At 39.1% G+C, this 22,105-nt stretch overlaps 1 protein-coding gene across 1 annotated transcript; it reads left to right on the top strand.

Annotated features, from left to right (window-relative positions):
* Positions 1-1,289: 1,289 nt before the first annotated feature.
* On the top strand, positions 1,290-20,749 carry C5 (complement C5). Its single transcript, XM_054646420.2, has 41 exons — positions 1,290-1,354; positions 1,608-1,800; positions 2,412-2,574; positions 2,890-2,960; positions 3,560-3,651; positions 4,274-4,356; positions 4,505-4,595; positions 4,911-5,016; positions 5,658-5,784; positions 6,006-6,121; positions 6,308-6,508; positions 6,703-6,906; positions 7,328-7,537; positions 7,718-7,867; positions 8,258-8,387; positions 8,676-8,741; positions 8,863-9,060; positions 9,573-9,663; positions 10,032-10,108; positions 10,686-10,825; positions 11,057-11,278; positions 11,778-11,838; positions 12,334-12,423; positions 12,643-12,855; positions 12,982-13,057; positions 13,441-13,600; positions 14,056-14,151; positions 14,439-14,610; positions 15,232-15,437; positions 15,822-15,974; positions 16,193-16,255; positions 16,501-16,582; positions 17,190-17,241; positions 17,596-17,698; positions 17,789-17,863; positions 17,960-18,065; positions 18,266-18,352; positions 18,709-18,798; positions 19,624-19,707; positions 20,102-20,240; positions 20,501-20,749. Exons 1-41 carry the CDS (start codon positions 1,290-1,292, stop codon positions 20,628-20,630), a joined length of 5,034 nt encoding a protein of 1,677 aa, XP_054502395.2. The 3' UTR covers positions 20,631-20,749.
* The last annotated feature ends 1,356 nt before the right edge of the window (positions 20,750-22,105 follow it).

The raw sequence follows: 22,105 nt of genomic DNA, 5'->3' as shown, positions 1-22,105 counted from the left end.
TTTATCCTTATCTGTACTCTGTGTGTGTGTCAAGTTAGCATCTCACTCAAAATTGCATATAAATGGACTTTTTGGAAATACGGAGTTTATTTACAGTTATAAACTCTGCGTGTCCGGTCTAAATCACAGTCATTTTCACAGAGGCGTGAAAATAAATCTCTTTTAACACTTGGACTGTGTTAGTTCAGCATCTGTGTAAGTGTGAAATGCAGGGCTGAAAAACCAGTAGGTTGTGTCTCTGAAAAAAGTAGAGAAGAAGCAGAATCAGATTTAAAAAACACTGTTTCAGGTTACTGTTAGACTTTTAAAGCATTTCTCCCTGTCCATCACTATTTGCCTTTTCATTTACATACCACCCCATTACTATTTAATAATGCATATGTTGGCCGCTCATTTCAATAACGTTAAGCATCCTACATTTTACTAGCTTTTATTCAATTATTGCTTCTCTTCTAGTTCCTTGCATTTGGTGAGAAGCTGACCTTTCTGTAATTTCACTTTTTATTGATCAGAAACAGTTTTGTAAATGCTTTTCCCGTAAAGGTTGACCACAATATTTGTTTAAACTTCAGCATTCTTGCACAACTTTATTTAACTTTACCTAAACCCATTTTTCGAGGTGCTATCCTAGATGCCAGGCCTGCCAAAGTTTTGTCATCAATGGTTGTGGGGGGTTTTTTGCAAATTTATTCAATTTTTTTTTGCAAAATGCTGTTTAAAATGGTGCATGTTGATATATTGTGCCCTAATATTTCCATATTGCAGATTTTATTTGTAATGGAAGTGGTCAGAAAGTTGGCATAATCTAGAGTACAAATGGCTAAAAGAATTTTGCAAGGGAAAAGTTATTTCAAAACAACAAAAAATAATGCTGGTCCAAACACATCCATACATTGATATAACTCAAATGGTTTTTTTGCTTCAGACACAAATTTAAACTCAGTTAATTTATAAAAAAAATTTACTAAGGACAAACTGAATCCGTCTTTTTGTTTGTTGGGGTTTTTTCTGCCTCTGAAAATTATTTTATTGTGCAGTTATCAGAAGGGAAGTGAGGACTGACACAGGATTGCTGTGGACACACTGAAAATTGAAATCCTAAATTTAAAAAATTGCTAAGTTTGGCAGTTCTGGCTTCCTCAGGGAGTGGCAATGATGTTTTAGTAAAGAATGATCTGCCATTAATTATTAACTGTGGGTGAAATGTGTTGGCATTTTTGCTCAGCCACAGCAGAGGCTGTTTAACCCACCCTCATTAACATCTATGGTTTGCTCTTGTCCCAGACACAATGGCTATTTTAATATATTTTATTGTTTTGCTATTTTCTGGAAGGACTTTTAGCCAAGAGAAAACGTAAGTAAAAGCAAATACAGAATTTACTGGAAATGTTACTTGATTGTTGTCCTCTCTTTTGGATAAATAAATCCAGAATTTAGGTAGAGCCAATAGAAAGGGCACTATCCAAATAGGATTTTAATTAGTGTCTTACAATAACCTGATTATCCTGTTTGCTTTAACCCTCTGCATGTAACTGAATTCTGAAAGGGAAGTAAGAAATCTGAAAAATTAGAAAGAAATCTATTATTGCTTTATATTCTGTGTACAGATATGTCCTTACAGCACCAAAGATCATCCGAGCTGGGGCCTCTGAGAAAATTGTAGTTCAAGCTTTTGGTTACCAGGAGGAATTTCCAGTCAGCGTGGCCCTGAAAAGCTTCCCAGATAAGCTCATTGTGTATTCGTCTGCTTGGATCGCCTTAAACCCAGGCAACAAATTCCAAGATGCTGTAACTTTAACAGTAAGGAGTTCAGACCTTTCTTGCACTCTTTTTATTATCACATTTAGGCTTAAAAAAAGATGAAGTTTCAGTAAGTTTTCAGGTGTTTAAACTGGGGAGGAAGGGCTGATGCTCCGATTTTTGGTCTGAAATTGAAATTACGCTGAATAAAATCAGTGGAACAACACTGAGGTTAAACATAGAATCAAACAGTTTTAGAAACATTGCATAGCTTTAAAAATAGAGAGAATCAAATCAAAGTACCAACCACAGAAGCAGCTTTGTTGTGGCCAGGATTCATCATGTGCATAAATGGAAATCTGATAATTTCTACTATTGTGACCTCATTACTGGGCTTTGAACTTTGCTGGTTTAGTTCTGGGCATAAATAAAATGCAAAATTTCCAAATATCTGTAGCTTAATACTCCAAACCATCCTCCACCGTATAGAGGTAGAAGAAGCAAGAAGCAAGAATAAATCCATGTGAATATTGATATTTTTATTTAATGATACTCAACCACAGGGTGGTAATTACTTTTCAGATAGTCTTTGCATCAAAAAAATCCTGTAGGACAAAATACATGAAAAATACTTTAATAATTTTCAAAAACCTTTATTTCATCTCCCCCAGGTACAACCAGCAGATTTGCCAAGAACAGATACTTCAGACAAGTATTTGTATTTGGAAGCTGTTTCTCCACATTTTACAAGATTTAAAAAAATTCCTGTTTCCTATGAGAATGGGTTTCTTTTTATTCATACAGACAAACCAGTTTATACTCCTGATCAGTCAGGTAAATTGCTTATTTCTCATGGCAGGGATTTAATTTTAAAAGTCTGCTGACTCTGTCAAGGAATTAGGATTTAATTGTTCTTCAAGCTCTTGGTTTGTGTTGCATTGCCATCAGCTGATATTGAATTTTTTTATCAGCAGAACAATACTTTGAATTATTTGATCATACTGGAAAAGTTAATCACTTTTCCCTGCCCTCCTCACCCTAAATTACTAATTTGTGGCAGAAAGAGTGAAAGATATTCCTGGGAGTTTGTTAAAGGTATCAGTAAATTGTTTGGTTGTTTTGATTTTGAGATTGCTGTAATTCTTACAGTGAAAGTCAGAGTTTACTCTCTGGATGAAGAACTGCAGCCAGCTTACAGGGAGACTGTCCTGACTTTTGTGGTGAGTTGTAATTGAATTTAGTATTAATATTTTGTAGCTCTAATAACAAATAAAGGTAGGTAGGTAGGTAGATGGGAAATCAGTATTGCAGTCAATGTTTAATAAAACTCTTAGATGTTTTTGCAGATAGCCAGACATCTTTTAAAAGACTTAAAATTGATTTTGCTAGGTTGGATAGAGGTTTTTAAATCCCAGATCTGAAGTTGTTCCAGAATAGAAAAAAAAATTATCTTTAATATCTGGACAAAGGATTTTTGAGGGAACTTTAATAATGTATGGGGTTTTAACTGTTTGTTTCATTTAAGATATGAAAAATAATCAGTATCTACCATATTTTTCAGCCTTTAACAATTGGCTTGTTATTACTGTAATTTTTTAGCTATTTTAAGCATGGCTTTTACTTGGTGAAACTAGAGTAAAGTATTTTATTAGAATGTCAGTCTGAGTTTTTCTACAAATATTTATGTTTTTCTGCTTTGAAGCTCTTAAGAAAAATATGTTATGGCCAGGCTGCCTCTGAAATCCCCTCTGAAGGATGAAGATTCCCCTTTTAACAGAACAATCTGTAACTGCTCATTCTGTCCTCTTATCATTTCAAGGATCCTGAAGGAGTAGAAGTGGATATTCTGGAAGAAAAAGATTTTACTGGAATAGTTTCTTTTCCTGACTTCAAGATCCCTCCTAATCCTAAGTAGATTTATTTAATGGGGTTTTTTTTGGTGAATTATTAACATTATAATGCCTTTTTATAGTGGCTGTCATCGAGTGGTTTTGCATGGAGAGAAACTTGGAGATTTCTAACATTTCACATAGGGTGGAATCATGATATAAACAGGGACCTTATGGCAGAGTATTCTCCTTAAAGAACAGAGAGTGGAAGGTTTTTCATGCTCAATTAAAAAAGAACATTAATGACAATTAAAGCTTTCTACTGTAGAGATATAAACAGTGAGAAAGACCTGGGGATTTCATATTTCATATGTGTTTCATACAAATCACCAGCATTTTCCCAGGAACAGCAGCATTTAAAAAAAAAAAATCTGTTCAGTTCTCCTTTTAGTCTTGAGAGGGTGCTGAAGCATTGCTGAGATGGGAGAAGGATGATAGCAGGGGCTTGAGAAACTGGTTTATAACTGATTTTAGTGCTTTAAAGTAAGTGTCAAATAATTAGTGATGTGTCAAAGAGAATCTGCTCAAAGCAGGCCCTGAACACCTCAAAAAATCTGGTGCAGAATTTTCCTCTCATAGAAATTATTACCATCATTATCATTAATTTTCATCTTCAAAACTGTTTGATTGTTGGTATTTCATAGATACGGAATTTGGAAGATTAAAGCCAAGTACAAGAAGGATTTTATGACCTCAGCTATGGCAAAATTTGAAGTTAAGGAATATGGTAAGGGGTGCTCATACTGTGAACCTGCATTTTTAGTGTTTTCCAGAACTCAAACCCCTTGCAATGGTCAGGATTCTTCAGTGGCTCAGCACCTGTGGCTTCATGGGTAAAACACCCCCCAGTGACCTTTTTTCCACTCCATTTGCAGCATTGCCAAGCTTTTCCATCACCATCGAGCCAGAGAGTAACTTCATTAGTTCTGATAAATTTGAGAACTTCAGGATTGTTGTGAAAGCCAGGTGAGGAAATTTGCCTTGGAATCCTGACTATTTTGTGTCTCCTCTTCTTTGACCTGAGGAATGATTCTCTGAGTCCAGACTTTTCCTCTTTGCCTTCCTCGAGGAGCTCTTTCATCAAAATCATTTCTGCTGTCTAAGAAATCTAAGAGACCTTTCTGAAAATTCTCTCAAAGTGATTGTTTTTCAACAGAAGTCTTTAAAATACAGACATTTGTTTTCCATCTCTTGCCTAGGCAATTACTCTTCTTCAAAAAGAAATGCTTTGTTGCAGCCATTAAAGTGATCTTAAAAGCATTTATATTGTTTTATTCTCAGCTATTTTTCCAACAAAAAGCTTCCCAGTGCTGATGTTTTTCTTCGTTATGGAATAATTGAAGGAAGTGAGAAAAGAATGATGCCTCAGGCAATGCGTGTAACGAGGGTAAGAAGCAGCAAATCAAATTTGTGTAGAATTCACATGCATAACTCAGGACTGATCCAATCCCACTGAAGTTTTTCCATTAAATTTGGTGAGAATAGGGCCTCAAGTTGTAATTTGCATCCACAGCTCCCCAGTGTGGACTTTTCCTGTATAAGGCTGTCATCAGGGGCAGAGAAAGGCACTTGGAAATGAAATTCAGAGGCAGCATCTGAGACAATGGCATTTCAATCTGCTGCAATTACTCTCCTGGCCAAACTGTGTGATTAAAATGGATATGAGATAACTTCAATGCTATCTATTACACAATAACTGAAATCAAATGGAGACAAGCAGATCAAAATGATACTGATTTATTCTGGGGAGTCTGTTCTACACTAATTGTCTCCTTCCCTCATTTAGTGAAGATATCTCTGTGTTATCCCCACCTCTTGCTGAGCCTGCACACAAACTTTGCAATATGTGCCATTGGTTGGTTAATTTAAAATAATTTTGGGGAATAAAGAATTCTTTATTTAAACATCTCCACCCTTTGATTTCCTCTGAAAATAGACAGTGAACAGAAACACACTGAATCTACATATGGTCTAGGTATTATTTCTAAATTATTGACTATAAAGTGATAATTTCTATTTAATTTCCAGATTGAAAATGGAGTTGCTAGGGTCAATTTTAACAGTAAGAGAGCAGCAAGTTCTATAGGCTTTGACAGTCTGGAAGAACTGGATGGCTCATATTTATATATTGTGGCATCAGTGTTGGAGTCTAGGGGTAAGTTGCTCTTTAACTGAAATTTTTCTTAACACTTCTGCAAATGTGAACAGAACTAGAAAAGAAAATTGCAAGGCTGACTTTCATAATATCAGACTTTCTTTCATACTCAGTTCTTCTTCCAAAAGCTTGTAAGGAAGAGCAGCCCGTTCTCACTGTAGCAATGGTTAAGGATTAAACTTATTTTCAGCTATTGTTCCATGGGTGCTGTGTTTTGTCAGGTGGCCTCAGTGAAGAGGTGGAGTTCACTGGAGTCCAGTTTGCTGTCTCTCCTTACAAGCTGAGTTTGATTGCCACTCCTCTCTTTGTGAAGCCTGGACTTCCCTTCTTCATCAAGGTCAGTTCCCAGGGGCAGGGGTTGCACATTGAACAAAGCCCCATCATGCACAAGCCTTGTCATTTTCTCTCTGTATGGCTGATGAACACACTTTCATTTCTGTTGGCTTGTACATTTTTTGACTCCCTGAGCAGCTTGGAAGACTCTTCCTGAAAATTGTCACCATTTCTTTGTCCTGATGAACAGGTGCAGGTGAAAGACCCCATGGATGACTTTGTTGGGAATGTCCCTGTAACTATCACTGCCAAATCCTTAAATGATGAAATGGTTGAGACTCAGTTGATATCAGAGGATTCAGAATCTGGGAGAAGAAAAACAAGCACCAGTGATGGAACTGCTTTGTTTGTTGTTAATATCCCACCAAACAGCAGAATGTTGGAGTTTCAAGTGAGTTAAATTGTTCCATTAAATTATTTCTTCAAGGGTGCAATTATTTCTTTGAGGGTAAGGTCTTGAGCTGGCTTCTCTTTTATTAATCCCTCTGAACAACATATTGCAGCATGATTTTAGTATTGTCATTGCTTGTTTGCTTAGGTATCATTCTGTACTCAGACTATTCAGACATTTCATTATCTTTCCAGCTAAAAACTGCAGATCCACGTCTTTCAGATGAAAACCAAGCAAGTAAAAGTTATGAAGCAAGAGCTTATTCATCCCTGAGTCAGAGTTATCTCTATATTGACTGGGCTTCAAACCACAAAACCCTGGAAGTGGGGGATGTAATAAATATTAATGTATATCCACAAAGTCACTACATTGATAAAATACATCACTACAGCTATTTGGTGAGTAACAGATGTTTTTGCATAAAATATTGAATTGTAATTTAATATGGATGGTCATGGATGAAAAACCTCAGCAGTCAAGAACTATCCTCAGCATAGAATGTGTTCAGCTCAGGCAACTGCTTCCTTTCAGATACAATCTGTCAGCTTTATAGAAAAAAAATAACAGTCTCATGTTTAAATTTTATATTTATATGGTCTATTTTTTTAAAAATTCTTATCTGACATTGACTGTGATTGAGGACAAGTAGTATTGGTCTCAAAAGCTATTTCAGAAGGTGAAAGTAGATGAAGGACAAGAAGTGCAGAGACAGCACTTCCTTTTAGTGGAAAATAGAAATTCAAATAATTATTACATGTGAAAAATAGACTGAATATAAAATTTGACTTTTTTATTCTCCATCATTCTTTTAAACTATAGATCACATCAAAAGGGAAGACAGTGAGCTTTGGAACTCAGGAGAGAATGAAGGATTTGCAATATGACCATCTGACTTTACGGATAACCCAAGAGATGGTTCCTTCTGCACGCCTCATTGTTTACTACATAGTCATGGGAGAAGGAGCTGCAGAGTTAGTGGCTGATTCAGTTTGGCTGAATGTGGAACAGAAATGTGGGAATAGCCTTGATGTGAGTAGCAAAATAGGCCCTGAAATTTGTGGGTGTGCATTCCTTTTATGGTCAGATTTTATCTTGGACTTACACAAGTTCTTTAACACTAAAATGATTATAGTAAGTGTCTGCCATTAGCTGGATTGATTTCAGAACAATGTGCTTTCAAAATTACCAGTCTTTGTTTTCAATTTATAGATTAAGCTGCAGTCAAGCAAAGAGACACTGAAACCAGCAGATGTTGTATCACTCACCATAGAAACCCAGCCCAATACCTTTGTTGCTTTGTCATCTATTGACAAGGCAATATATGGAGTCACAGGAAGAAGGAAGAAGGCAATGGAAAAGGTGAGGTAGCAGCCAAAAAAGAAAATCCAGTTGCTCTTTGTTTCATTTCACATGCAATAACTGATACGTGTCATGCACTCAGCCAGCCTGAAAATGGGCAGCAGAGCAGTTCAAGGCTGAGTGAATGTTGTTTGTTTAAATCTACAGTTCAAAATTATTAAAAGAACCAGTTTACAATCTTTTGAATTCCAGTAGACATAAATTGTGGTTTTAAAAGCAGATCTGAAGTCTCTCATCAGAACTCCACAGACCTGGCCAAAAATAGTTTGCAGCAGAGAGCTCCTTGCTGAAGGAGCCATGGAGAGGATGATCTCCTCTGTTTCACAAAGAGCCTTCCCAGGCCGTGTTCTGAAGACATCCTGGTAGCATGGCCCGTGTGTTTCTCCTCAGATCATGCTGCAGCTGGAGAAGAGTGACCTTGGCTGTGGGGCTGGGGGAGGACAGAACAACATTGCTGTGTTCAGGATGGCTGGGCTCACCTTCCTCACTAATGCAAACGCTGACGACTCCGAGGAAGCAGGTACAGCCCTGTGGTCCAGGCATGGAACTGTGCATTTTCTGAAATGTTCCATTGGCATTCTCAGTTATTAGCTTGGAACTCACAGGGGTGCAGACACTGATGGTTTTTAAGGGGGGAAAACATCTTGTGGAACAGTTACTGTAATCAAAATTAAAATACCTCTATGTAATTAAAACAGCAAACATAAAAAAGTTTCATTCATTTGGAATGTGATCTTGTGGAATTAAGAGGACAATTCTACTACAAGAAAAGTTCATCTTGTGTGTACTTTTTTATTTTTCTGGACAGGTGAACCTTGCAATGAAGTGTTAAGAACCAAACGATCTGACTTCAGGGAAAAGATACTCAAAGAAGGTGTTACAAATATTTCTATGTATATCATTATTTTAAAAAATCACATCCATTTGGAAATAAAAACTTCATCTCAAGGAAGCTAATTTTTTTTTAAGTTTAATAAGTTTTATTTTTATTTCAGTGGCCAAATACCGAGACCGAGAATCCCAGACGTGCTGCAAGGCTGGAATAAAAGCTTATCCAGTCTCTTATACCTGCAGGGAGAGGGCTGAGAAGATTAAGAGCCAGAAGTGCTTTTCTGCATTCATAGATTGCTGTGAATTTGCCAACAAGCTGCGGCTGGAAGAGCCAAACAAGCTCCTGATATTGGCCAGAATGCGTGAGTATGAGAGCTCTGGGTGTCCTGCTCCAGCAGAGCAGGGGATGGAGAGGTGATGGAATCTATAAACCCCTCCCTGGTACCTGGCAGGGTTGTTCCAGACAGAATTTGACCACTCTCCCCAAGTTTTAGTTAAATATCCTTGAGGAGGGCAGGAGAGCAGTTCTTTATTGTATTCAGCTCTCTGTTCTGTTCACCCACATTTAGAACAAGCACAACAGCAATCAGAGACTATTTGAGAGTAAACATCAATGCCAAATTTGAATCCTTTGCCCAGGCCAGAGACAACCACTGGATAACACCTCAGGAAAGATCTGTGGGAGGGTTAAATTCCTTGTCTTCCATTATCTCCCTATAATTGCTTGTTAACAAGGTGATCTGTCAGGATATTGGACAGGTATTCACATGTGTAAATATATGAGGTGGGATGAAACAGATTTTTGACTGAGGGTATTTTGATACCTTTTTTCTTGTACCAGGGTTTTTTTACTTGATTTATTTATGTTCTTCAGATTTTGAGGCTTTCTTGGAACTGGATGAGGCACAAGTTCGTAGCTACTTCCCTGAAAGCTGGTTATGGGAAGTTCACCAAGTTTCTTCAAGGTACTGCTTTTCTCAAATCAACTTTATAGAAAGGAAGGGGTGAAACTGAGGTAAATTGGGTAACTTAGTTGTACCTGAGATGTATGCTGAAATGGAGTCTTATCCAAACAAACTATTCCTGCCATGTTCCTCTCCATGTGCTGTGTGGTGCCCAGATTGTTGAGCCATTTTTCCTTTCACTTTGGACCTTGCTAAGTACCAGCTCCTGTGAAACCAGTTAAACCAAGTTTATTGAAACCAAAATCTAGAATTCCTGTGTTCTGGCTCAGAGCTTCCCTGAGGCTCTCCTATGGTGTTGCTGGTGATGAGCTGTGCTGTTAACAGACAGTGATTGGTAATGGATAAATGTAAAACCACTTTTAACACAGGTCCAAGACTCTGTCTGTCACCTTGCCTGATTCACTGACCACCTGGGAAGTACAAGGTGTTGGCATTTCAAATAAAGGTAGGTCCTGCAACCCAGCTAGTTTGGAGCTAAAGGATCAGGAAGCTTTGTAGACTCTCTCAATGAGTTTGACAGTCATGTTCTAAAATGTTCATTTTCTGGTTGATAGGGAAAGAAAACAAAAATATGTATTTTAGGGAAAGTAAATCACTTCATGTCATGTCAGTGTCAGGGGCTGGGAAAACAAAGCCTGTCTTGTGTGTGACAGGGGCTCATAGAGAGTAAGAAGAAGAAAAAATATTGAGTAACTCTTCCCTGGAAAACTTTACATTGTCTTGTTACCTGGAGCTCAGGTATTTGAAATTTTCCAAGAGGTTTGGTAGTCCAAGCAGAAAATTTCTTTGGGAAGAAGAAACTCAAAGAACCTGGATGAGGTTCAGGTCAGCTGGGGTGTGAGGAGTTGTGAGAGCAGCTTGGATGAGGAAGCAAAAACCTGGGAACTTTTAAAAAGCTTGGACTGCTCAAAGTACACACTGAAAAATCATAAATCATCACTAAAGTATGTCAAGACCTTTTCAAACTTGTTTGTCACAAGGGTGGATGAGACACTCTGCTTTCATGTTTTTAATTCCCTCAGGTATTTGTGTTGCTGCACCTTTGGAAATCCAAGTTGTGAAGGATATTTTCCTGAGCATTTATGTTCCTTATTCCGTGGTACGAGGGGAGCAAATTGAGTTAAAAGGATCTGTTTATAACCATAAAGCCTTTGCAATTAAGGTAATTTGTGTTAATGAGTCCTGCAGAAGGATTGAAATAATAAACTAAAAAAGCATTTTTCCTGGGAGTATTCAAGATAAACAACAGATCCTTGGATGGGATTTCTTCAGTCCTTAAGGCAGAAACAGAGAAGTAGCATTACAGTAACAGAATGCTCAGTACAGGATTTGATATTTTTCTGCTGTCGTACCTGCCATGGGAATGAAACATTCAAATCTCTCCACCTTTCAGTACTGTGTTAAAATAGCAGCTGGAAATGGAATCTGTACCTTTGGAGATTCTGCAAGTGCAGGCTCGAGGATACAGAGCTGTAAATGGAAGAATCTGGATGCTGGCTCTTCCTCAGCAGTCACATTCCGGATCCTCCCGCTGGAGTTGGGTCTTCACACTGTCAACTTCACATTGCTGAGCCCCAGGAACAGTGAAATTGTAGTTAAAACTTTACGTGTCGTGGTAAGGGAAAAAATCTCCATGTTTTTTAAGCGTTTTTGAATTTCAATTAGGGTTCAATTGAGTCAATATAGAATTTTTGCTTTATTTTAATACCACACAATGTTCTTGAATTCACTGAGGCGTGTGCAGTGGAAAAAGGAATGGCTGAGTATTTGAGCACACTCATTTTTAAACCTTGATTATAAGAACTGAAAGATTACATGTATAAAAAATAGATTAGACTTTGTAAGCAAGGGAGAATACTTGATTCTTAGTTGTTTGGTTTGGATTTTCACTGAAATGCGATCTTTTCCTTTCCTAAGGTTTAACTTTAATCTTTTGTTAAATTTTCTCAAGAATTGTGTGAGCTAGAACACTAAAATTCATGTGTACAACATTTATGTCAAACTACAGAAAAAGAAGGCAAATATACTGAGGGTTTAACCTGTTGTTTCAACTGATATATTTGATTAAACAAAAATGTTTCCATTTTCTACCTCTTTCCTCATCATGATCCCAGCCAGAAGGCGTTAAGAAAGAAGTCCATGCAGGTTTCACTTTGGATCCACAGGGTGTTTATGGTAAGAAAATTGATGAAGTGTCTTTGTGTTACTTTTTCCTGGTCTTGATTCTTGATAATCAAGTTTTTCATAATGTGAAAAACTTGGAGTTTCTCCTTCCTGAGATATTGTAAATATGTCCTTTCCCAAGGATTTCCTGCTTTGGCTTAAGGGGACTTGGATTAATTTCTTAAAGGAATATTTAGATATATCTTTTAGTGTGATATGATTGTAAGCTTTCCTCAGCTTTATTAGTGGGAATAGAATATGTTCTTATTTAACCAAAGAAACCACAAAGTTTAGGTCCAGATCAGATTTTTTTTGGTAACAAGTTCCTTTTCAAAGCTTGATGTTGTTTGCCTGTGCATTTGCGAATATTTCTGCTTTTCAAGTTTTGGTGTTTTGGTTGCTGAATTCTCAGTTGTAACCTTCAATCTGTCAATTACAGCTGAATCATCTGTTGATTTAGATTGTGCAGTATTTTATATATATATATATATATATCTTCATTTTCAGGTTTAATCAAGAGACGACAAGAATTTCGATACAAAGTCCCACTAAATCTGGTCCCTAAAACACAAATTGACAGAAGTGTCAGTGTAAAAGGTAAATAGAAATTTCTCATGCACTGCATACGTACCTTTCCTCCCATTTTGGATTAAATTCATCTGATTTATTCTTTTTCTTTTGAGACAAGGCTTTGCAAGTCCCCTTTAGTGTAGAAATTCAAACACTTCCCAAAGAATGGTTGCTCACAGATTCTGCCCTTGGATTCGCTTTCACAGCCTGTTGTTTCAATCAGTTTGGGGGCTTTTCCTTGCACAGGACATCTTCTGGGTGAAGTGATTGGCACGGTGCTGAGCCCCAGAGGGCTGCAGATGCTGAGCAGCCTGCCCAGGGGCAGTGCAGAGGCTGAGCTGATGAGCATTGCCCCCGTGTGCTACGTGTTCCGCTACCTGGAGGAGTCGGACAATTGGCACCTGCTGGGCCCTGAGACCCTGAGCGCCAGGACCCAGATGAGGAGGAAGATGAAAGAAGGTAGAAAATTCTGCTGCTTCTCTTGCTGCAGGGTTGTAGAGGTCCTTTGCTGAGTGAGAAGGGTGATACATCTGAGGGAGCAAATATGATTCTCATAACTTCCCTTGTGCCTGATGTATCCCTCAGGAATTGTGAGCATCTCGTCCTTCAGGAATGCTGACAGCTCCTACAGCATGTGGAAGAATGGGCAAGCTAGCACATGGTGAGCTGAAAGGGGTTTGGGCTGGAAAAAGCCTAATTTCATATTTTCAGTAAGCCCCAGACAAGAGTGTGGTGGTAGATTTAAGCAGTGCTTACAACTCTCAGTAATATCTTTTGATTCGTTGGTTTCACTCGCCAAACCTTTTCTTTGTGTCCATAATTCACACCACAACAACCAAGATGGCTTTGGGATGGAATGAGTTCAGAGTTCATACCCTGAAACATGGGAATTGATCCTGGTTTAAAATTATTTCAGTACTTACTGCCCATTTGTTAAGTTAAATTTAAAATTAACCTTCATTATCCCTTTGAAGTAAATTTGTGTGTGCCCTCTGCAGTACCTGCCAATCTAAACAAGCAGCATCTCTTTGCTTCCCTTGGCAGGATGACAGCTTTTGCTTTAAGGATCCTTGGACAAGTGAATCAATACATTAATCTTGATAAAATGTCTGTTTGTGATTCCCTTCTGTGGCTGATTGACAACTGTCAGATGTCAGATGGGTCATTCCATGAATTTTCAGACTACCAACCAGTGAAACTGCAGGTATGAAACCCAAACCTTTTCTCTGCTTAGGCAGTAGAAGCTGAAGGCACCAGGAGATAAAGTGTTTCGTATTTTAGGTTGTATTTCATCAAAATACTCATTCAAGACAACTTTTCTCTTTATTCTAAATTCATTTAAAGCCCAGCACAGTCTTGCAGACCTTTTTGTTTTCCCACAAAAAGTAGCTGCTTGTCACTTCTTAATATTCAGAAAAAGAATGTTTAGGTTCATTTCATAATCTAATAGTCCTGGCCCATGAATAACTTCATATATTTTGGTTTCTTTTTTACAAATGAGCTGTTACCTTCCAAAGAGTCAATGTATTTTCAGGTTTAACTAAGCTGATAGTTTTTACAGGAATTTCTATTTGTTTCCACAACTTAACACTGAGAAGTTTTATTATTTAAATGAACTTTTACTTGTATTTCCTTATTTTTATTATTTGGTTTTTTTAGGGTACATTACCTCAACAAGCTAAAGAAAAATCTTTGTATCTCACAGCATTTTCTATTATTGGAATTGACAAGTCAATGAAAATATGTCCCACTCAGGTAAACATTATTTTTATTTCTGCCAGCTGGTGTGCTCTGCACTTCTAATGTCTTCCCTTTTCTTTAACTTTTTTTTTTTAAAGTCAGGAGGTTTTTTTCAGTTTCACAGATTTCTTTGCTTTGTTAGTCTTTGTCTTTCAAAGCCAGCAAAAGAACGACAAGGAAGTTCAGGATTCATTATAAGCTCTTGTAGAAGACATTCTCTATCTGTACAGTCCTGACAGAGAAGCTGTGTTTCTGTAGGGTCAGTGTGATGGCTGTGAGCTGTAAGCTGTCTGTGTTTTCAGAAAATCCACGATGCCAGGAGCAGAGCAGGGGATTATTTGGCACAGAATGTGCAGCATGCCCAGAGCCCCTTCACCACGGCCATCACCGCCTACGCGCTGGCCCTGCTGGACCCCAACCACGGCACAGCTCGGGAAGCCTTCTCTGCCCTGAGGAGAGAGGCCTTTGTCATAGGTACTGAATCCATTCTGCATTAGAGAGGCCTTTGTCATAGGTACTGAATTCATTCTGCACTAGAGAGGCCTTTGGCACAGGTACTGAACCCATTCTGCATTAGAGAGGCCTTTGGCACAGGTACTGAACCCATTCTGCATTAGAGAGGCCTTTGGCACAGGTACTGAATCCATTCTGCATTAGAGAGGCCTTTGTCATAGGTACTGAATCCATTCTGCATTAGAGAGGCCTTTGTCATAGGTACTGAATCCATTCTGCACTAGAGAGGCCTTTGGCACAGGTACTGAATCCATTCTGCCCTGAGGAGAGAGGCCTTTGGCACAGGTACTGAACCCATTCTGCACTAGAGAGGCCTTTGGCATAGGTACTGAATCCATTCTGCACTAGAGAGGCCTTTGGCACAGCTACTGCTCCATCCCCACTGCTCCTGGCCAGTCCTGTCCCCACCTGTACTCAGCACTTTGCAAACATCAGAGTTTTAGTGTAGGAGAGTTGGGTTTCCATGCCTGGTAGGTGCAGAGTGAGCTCCTGCCCATCCCTGGCCCTGGGTGGGCAGTGCCTCACCTGGTGTTGCAGAGCTGCTGCTGGGCTTGCACCTGAACCCTCTTTGTCCTCCTGCAGGTGATCCCCCCATCTACAGGTTTTGGAAAGATGCTTTCAAAGCACAAGAGCAGCCAAGCCCCAGCTCTGTCACTGCACAAATGGTTGAAACCACAGCCTATGCCTTGCTCACTACTTTGCTGAGAGGGGATGGAGTCTATGCCAAGCCCATCATCAAATGGCTCTCTGAAGAACAGAGATATGGGGGAGGATATTATTCAACTCAGGTGTGCTTTTACATATTTTGTCCTCATTCTTCAAGTACCAAAATCTGAAACATTTTTTTTTCCATCCCTGGACATTCCAGGCCAGGTTGGATGGTGCTTGGAGCAGCCTGGTCTGGTGGAAGGTGCCCCTGGAATGAGAGGGGTTTAAGGTCCCTTCCAACCCAAACCATTCCATGATTCTGTGATAGCAACATTTGAAGAGGATAATTCAATTAAATGACCACACTGCCAACATCAGAGTCCTGTGTATGGAATTAGTATCAAGTGGCTCCATTGCCATGATATTCTTGGTCTCTGGGAAATCTGACTTCTCTTCATTAAAATAAACTGAAATTTGATAAATAGAATCTCTGGAGTTAATTCTTTATGCTTGGTTTCTGACAGGACACTATTAATGCCCTCGAGGCCCTGACTGAATATTCCCTTCTTGTCAAACGGCTGCATTTGGACATGGATGTTAAAGTGTCCTACAAAAATGGTGGAGCCCTAACCCTATTTAAACTGACAGAAGACAATTTCGTGGGAAAAACTATGCCAGTGAGTGAATAATACTGCTTTAAAAATGGAAACCAGAATGCTTAGCATCTTGGTAAATTTAATATATTTGAATATTCATTTAAATTTAATATTTCTGCAGAATCTGTTATGGATTTGAAATATAAGCAAGACAAGCAGATCAGCTGACCTGAATTGTTGCTAATTGTTGCTAATCTTTATCATTAACGTGCAACTTTTGTTCCTCACCAATTCTTTAGGTACCTTTGCAGGATGATCTCTATGTAAGCACTGGCAGCAGCACTGGCATAGCTACAGTAAATGTAAGTATGCAAGCAGGTTTTTGAATGGAATTTCTCTTTTCTTAATATGCTGTGGTTTTGCTCAAGAACTCCTCATTTCTTTCTATGCTGATAATTTATTGGCTCTGCATTGCTGGTATTTTTATATTACCAATAAACCAGAATTGTTTCTATTCTTCCCAGTGTGAGTTTTTACAGTTTTAGGCCAGTTTTGAGGATTGTTTACTGCTGCTTCTGTTTTGTCTGATTTATTTGTGTGTGTGCAGGTGAAGACAGTGTATAACACCATTGGTACTTCTGAAGAATCCTGTAACTTTGAACTGAAGATTGTTCCCAAGAGAGATGATGGTAAAGGGTTAATATAATTTTAAATGTTGCTACTCAGGTCAGTGCAAGGGAGGGAGGGGAAAAAATCCTGGATTTTTATGAGTGTGTTTTTGTTAAGAAAGAAATAAATTCTGCCACTTTCTAAATGCAAAACTGGAAAAGAAATAGCTAAAAGCTTTTTGAGCCCTGTTTAAAATTACTGCCTTTTTGTGAATAGAATTAATATTTACTTTATTTCTGTTAGCTTCATTTTTAGTCATTTATGGAAGAGTTTTTTACAGGTGGGGGAATGAGAAAAAAGAAATATGATGGGGAGTGGGAGAGGTTACAGTGAGTTCTACAAAGTACTGAGAGTTCTAGTCCAATTACAACAGGGGACAGAACCAAATTCTGAGTTTAAACAATATAAACACACAATAAACTACATTAAACCTTAAAGCTGTCATTTCACCTGAATTACCAAGGAGGTAAATGTCATTTGTTTGTGGCTAGATAATGATTTCCTATAAAAATAGCCACCAAAACAATGTAAAGAGTTACCTTCCAACTGTGAAAATGCTTTGTGAGAGTTTTGGGCTACTGCTTCTGGAGAGTTCTGAAATTCTTTGGCTCCACTTGCCACGAACAGGTCGCATAAAGAGAGAGGGGGAACCCCTGGGGCGCCTGGAGGCCTGTGCAAAGTGAGTGAGTGAGGGGTTTTATTAATAATTCCATCAGCTCTCCTGATCTTTTCTTTCTGTTTCCTCACTGTTATGTGCATGTGTAAACAGAATTAGAGCCAGGGGTTGTGATCTCTGTGGGGAGGAGTGTTCAGGTTATATTTGGGCCCTCCTGGAACATGAGCATTAAAAGCTTCTTCATGCATGGTATTGGCAGAAATCTGAATGGATTCTGCTGGACTGTTTTGCTTCATTATGAGTTTACTGGGGCCTAAATGTTGACAGAGTTTTCCTCAGTTTTTTCTGGGATCATATTCAAATAGGTCTGTTTAATTTCAGTTATAATTAACTAACACTGGCTCTGATCTAATTCAGGTACAGGCCCAGTGCCAGGGAGCCCCGCTCGGGCTCTGCTCATGCTGTGATGGACATAGGGCTGGTCAGTGGAGTGGAGGCCAATCCAGAGGATTTATCTACTGCAAGTATTCAAGAATGGTTCTTCCCTTACTGCCTTTATATGACAGAGCTGCAATATTTACTGTTCTTTATCTTTTTCTGTGCCCTGCAGCTTGCAAGTGGAGTTGATCAGCTGATAGCAGATTATGAGATAAAGGATGGGCATGTTATCCTGCAGATAGACTCTGTATGTTACCCCTTCCCTGACTGTAAGCACTGCTTTTACTCTTTGGAATCATTTGGCCTCCTTTAGAGCTCCTTAATTCACGTGTCTCTCAAACAGGTGCCAGCTCACAAGTTCCTGTGTGTTGGCTTCAGGATCAGTGAGCTTTTCCGGGTTGGAATGATGAACCCTGCCACCTTCACTGTGTATGAGTATCATGCTCCAGGTATGTGTTCCAGCTCCTCACATCCTTGTTTGCCTTTCAGCTCTGTATTCTTCCCAAAGAATTACACTTTCCCAGCCTTAACAGATTTTTATTCCATTTTATTTGAAGCTCATGTGACTTTTGCCTCGCCAAGTTTCAGTGTTGACATCTTAGACATTGATTTTCTACATGTATTTTTTATTTCTTTCTGGATCTTCTAGACAAAAGATGCACCATACTTTATAACCCCTATGGAGATGAAAAACTGGTGAGATTATGTGAAGGAGATGAATGCAAATGCATGGAAGGTAAGCTTTATTTGAAGATGCTTTTTTCATTTTACTTTGTGGGAAAATGCAGTGTAGTGCTTTGAACAAAGCCACACTGAACATAAGGAAAAAGTCCCCATAACAACACAGCTGTTTCCCCTCCAAATTTTACATTAAAAGGAAATTTAAAGCTGTGTGCAGTGTGATCATGGAAGTCTGACTGGATTAACTCTGGTGTTCGAGGTGTATTTTAAATATTCACTGTTCCAGCATGCAATCCCATACTTATGGTGTTGCTCAGTTAACTTTCCCATGCAGGATGATGGAAATGTAAGTTTTCTTTGGGGACATGTGCTGGCATTCTCTTACCTCTGCCTTTCCCTTTCTCCTTGTAGCTGAGTGTGGTACAGTCCAGGAGAGACTCGGGGGGTCGGTGACTGCTGAGAGCAGGAGAGAGGCTGCCTGCCAGGGGGACACTGCTTATGGTAAGGGGGCTCCCACTGCCTCTTCCCTGCTCTCAGAGGGCTGAGACTGGGGCTCCAACTGCCTCTTCCCTGCTCTCAGATGGCTGAGACTGGGGGCTCCCACTGCCTCTTCCCTGCTCTCAGATGGCTGAGACTGGGGGCTCCCACTGCCTCTTCCCTGCTCTCAGATGGCTGCTTGCTCTGGCTGCTGCTGCTGCACAGCATCTTGTTCACATTACAGCTGTAGTGCTTGGAAATTTGGTGTGGCTGCCAGTGGCATAGAGTGATGTAGAGAAAGGTGAGCTCTGCCCACAGCTTCCCTCAGATCTGGTGCTGATGATTTTCAGGATTTGGTGGTTTTTACGAAGGTTGAGGGCCATTGGTTGTTTCTGTATGTGGATCTGAGGATGATGAGGATGGATAAGGCAAATGATCCTAAGCAGGCTTTGATTAGGCTGGGATGGAGGGTGGTGGCAGTTTTGGTTGCTGTTAGTTGTAGGTTGGCCAGTCCTTCTGGGCCCACTGCCTCTTTCCCTGCTCTCAGATGGCTTTGCTCTGGCTGCTGCTGCTGCACAGCATCTTGTTCAAATTACAGCTGTAGTGCTTAGAAATTCAGAGTGGCTGCCAGTGGCATAGAGTGATGTAGAGAAAGGTGAGCTCTGCCCACAGCTTCCCTCAGATTTGGTGTGGGTGGCACTTCCCAGTGCTTTCTGCCCCTGTAACCATTGCATTCCCAGAAATCAGGCTTGTAAAAAACCAAAATTCGCCCTCTGAGCACCTCTGAGACACTCAGGATGCATGGCAGGAGCAAGGAATAACCAGGTTCTGCTTTGTGTCTTTCTGCAGTTTATAAAGTGAACATCTTATCTCGCAGTGAGGAGGGGTTTTTTGTGAAGTATTCTGCAAATCTTCTGGACCTCTACAAAAGGGGTGAGTCCCATGTTTCTGCTCCTGGGAGAAAGGAGTTGGAATGCTCTTGGGCACTCACTGTCTTACCTGTTGGGCCTGTGGAACTGAAGCTGATGTTCACCCCTTTGTCCTCTGAGTTTAAGCAGCCCATATTTCCTTAACATTACTGTAATATTAAATTTTTTAATGTGCACAAGGCTTATTTACCATTCAGATTTAATTGAAAAATCTTTTACAAGAGACATGTTTTATATAATTAAATTTTCCTGTTATAGAACAGTGGCAAAGAGATCCCCTGGCTGTGCAGTACTGTAGAACATTTTAGTGTTTTCTATCTAATATATGAATTACTGGAAATTCTTTCTGTGTAACTGTCCACTTCTTGATTTTTTTTTTGGTTGTTTTTTTTTTTCAGGGCAAGCTTTTGCTCAAAAAAGTAATGAAATAACCTTTGTTAAAAAGAAGACTTGCACAGAAGTTGAATTGAACCCAGGAGAGCAGTATTTGATCATGGGAAAAGAAGCCCTAAAGATAACCATTGGTTACAGTTTCAAGTAAGTCATTTACCACCAGGATATGCTGAGATTTAATCTTAAAGTGTTTGTATGTAATAATTCTGGTGAGGTACAGCATTGATTTAATTTTGAAAGTATTCAACCAGCAGCCACACCATGTGGTGTCAGGTGTGCACACTTCAAGAAGCAGGATTGTGAACACAGGGCCAGCACTTCCATATTGTATTTTTTTTTTTTCTGTTTGACATTTTCCTTCCCAAATCTTTGCAGCAAATGATAATTTTCTGTTGTCTGCTTAGATTCCAGTACCCCTTGGACTCCAGCACTTGGATTGAGTGGTGGCCTTCAAATACAGCCTGTCCATCCTGTCAGGAGTTTCTGAACACAATGGAGGATTTTGCTGAAGATCTCCTCATCAGTGGCTGTTAAATCACTTGGAGAAGTTTTTAAATTAAAAATCCAGATCAAATCCCATTGAAAAGAAGAAAAATCCTCACCTATTTATTAATTCTTTTTGACTGAACACTCATTAATAGTTTCCATGAAAAATTATCTTGGCATGCATTTTATAGCAATATTATTGCAGCAAAGTAATGCTCAAATATGATTTTTAAGCTTGGATGAGAGAATAACACAGAATGGTGCAAAGACATTTGAAGTCAAAAGAGTTGGATTGACTGCAAAAACAAACATGAAAAGCACTGTCCTGTCACTAAACCCAAGTCTTATCAGAACATAAATATGTGCAGCCACTTTGTAAGCTCTCTGTGAAAGAAACTTCATTCCTTAGCTTTTCCTTTTGGACTCTTTTTTTGAACCCCTGCATTTCCATTCCTGACAGTAACTGATGCTGGTTTTATGCTCTGCTTTCTTGTTAAAAAAACAAACAAAAAACCAAAATTCTTCAATTATATGTGTGCCTTTATTATTTGTGTTTTAAGACACAGTCAAACGAATCAACATCTCCTGTAACTTAGGTGGATTAAAACAAAAGTTACTTTGCATTTGATGAGTGAATTTGACAGTTAAAAAATCTTGCCTTGCCTCCAGGAAAGTGGAGGATGAAAGGCCAATTTTCCTGCTCACAGCTCCTGGCACAAATCACCTTGGTTCCCAGTAAAAAGAGAATTTGATACAAAGTACAGTTGCACACGTTTTTATTTGTATTGAGGAGATGCCCAAAAGCAGCACGTCCAAGAACTTTAAAATTACTGTTTTCCCTCTCTCTTAGGAATAGCTCAGTCCAGGACATTTAAGATGTGGAAAGAAGATATTCAGAGATGATGCAATTTTTAATTTTGGCTCTGTGAGTATTTGACTTTTTTTTTTATCCTCCAAACTTTCTAAGAAGCACCAGAAGCTCACACTGTGTCCAGTAATAGCTGGATATAAACTCAAACTGCAGGGAGCTGTACATGGAAATGCTCAGTGGGGCTGTCTAGACAGGCCACCTGTAAACATTCCTGCTTCTGAACTGGTGGCTGTGTATTGTCAGTCCTAATTTTCTCTTTAAATGACAGGAGCATGTCTTGTTTTCACAGGTGACTTGTGGCATTTCTCTATTGATTTTTTTGTGAGCCAGACTGCAAAAAAGGCTCCTGGAGGCCAGTTATTTAAAAATAACACATAGAAATGCTACTCTTAAATATCAAATTGCAGTTACTAGTTAAAAAAAATCTTTAATTTTATTTGTTATCTCTGTTTCTATTCAGAATTAACTATCCAGTATATCACTGGGATCAGCAATATACTTCAAGTGCATGTATTTAAATTTGTACAGATAATCAGCCATGTGTAGGATGGAGGTGTGCACAGATCCCAGTGGCAGGAAGAATTCCCTTCCCCACGTGGCATGGCTTGGCTTCCACAGCAAAACCACGTGGGGGAAAGGTGTATCTGTGTCT

The sequence above is a fragment of the Agelaius phoeniceus genome, chromosome 21 (genome assembly GCF_051311805.1).
Source record: "Agelaius phoeniceus isolate bAgePho1 chromosome 21, bAgePho1.hap1, whole genome shotgun sequence".
Classification (NCBI taxonomy): domain Eukaryota; kingdom Metazoa; phylum Chordata; class Aves; order Passeriformes; family Icteridae; genus Agelaius; species Agelaius phoeniceus.
This window is presented reverse-complemented; position numbering and strand designations above follow the sequence as displayed.

Coding starts and splice junctions, on each gene's coding strand:
- C5 (XM_054646420.2), top strand. CDS start 1,290: ATGGCTATTTTAATATATTTTATTGTTTTGCTATTTTCTGGAAGGACT. Junction 1,355..1,607: donor ACTTTTAGCCAAGAGAAAAC/GTAAGTAAAAGC, acceptor TTCTGTGTACAG/ATATGTCCTTACAGCACCAA. Junction 2,961..3,559: donor AGACTGTCCTGACTTTTGTG/GTGAGTTGTAAT, acceptor TATCATTTCAAG/GATCCTGAAGGAGTAGAAGT.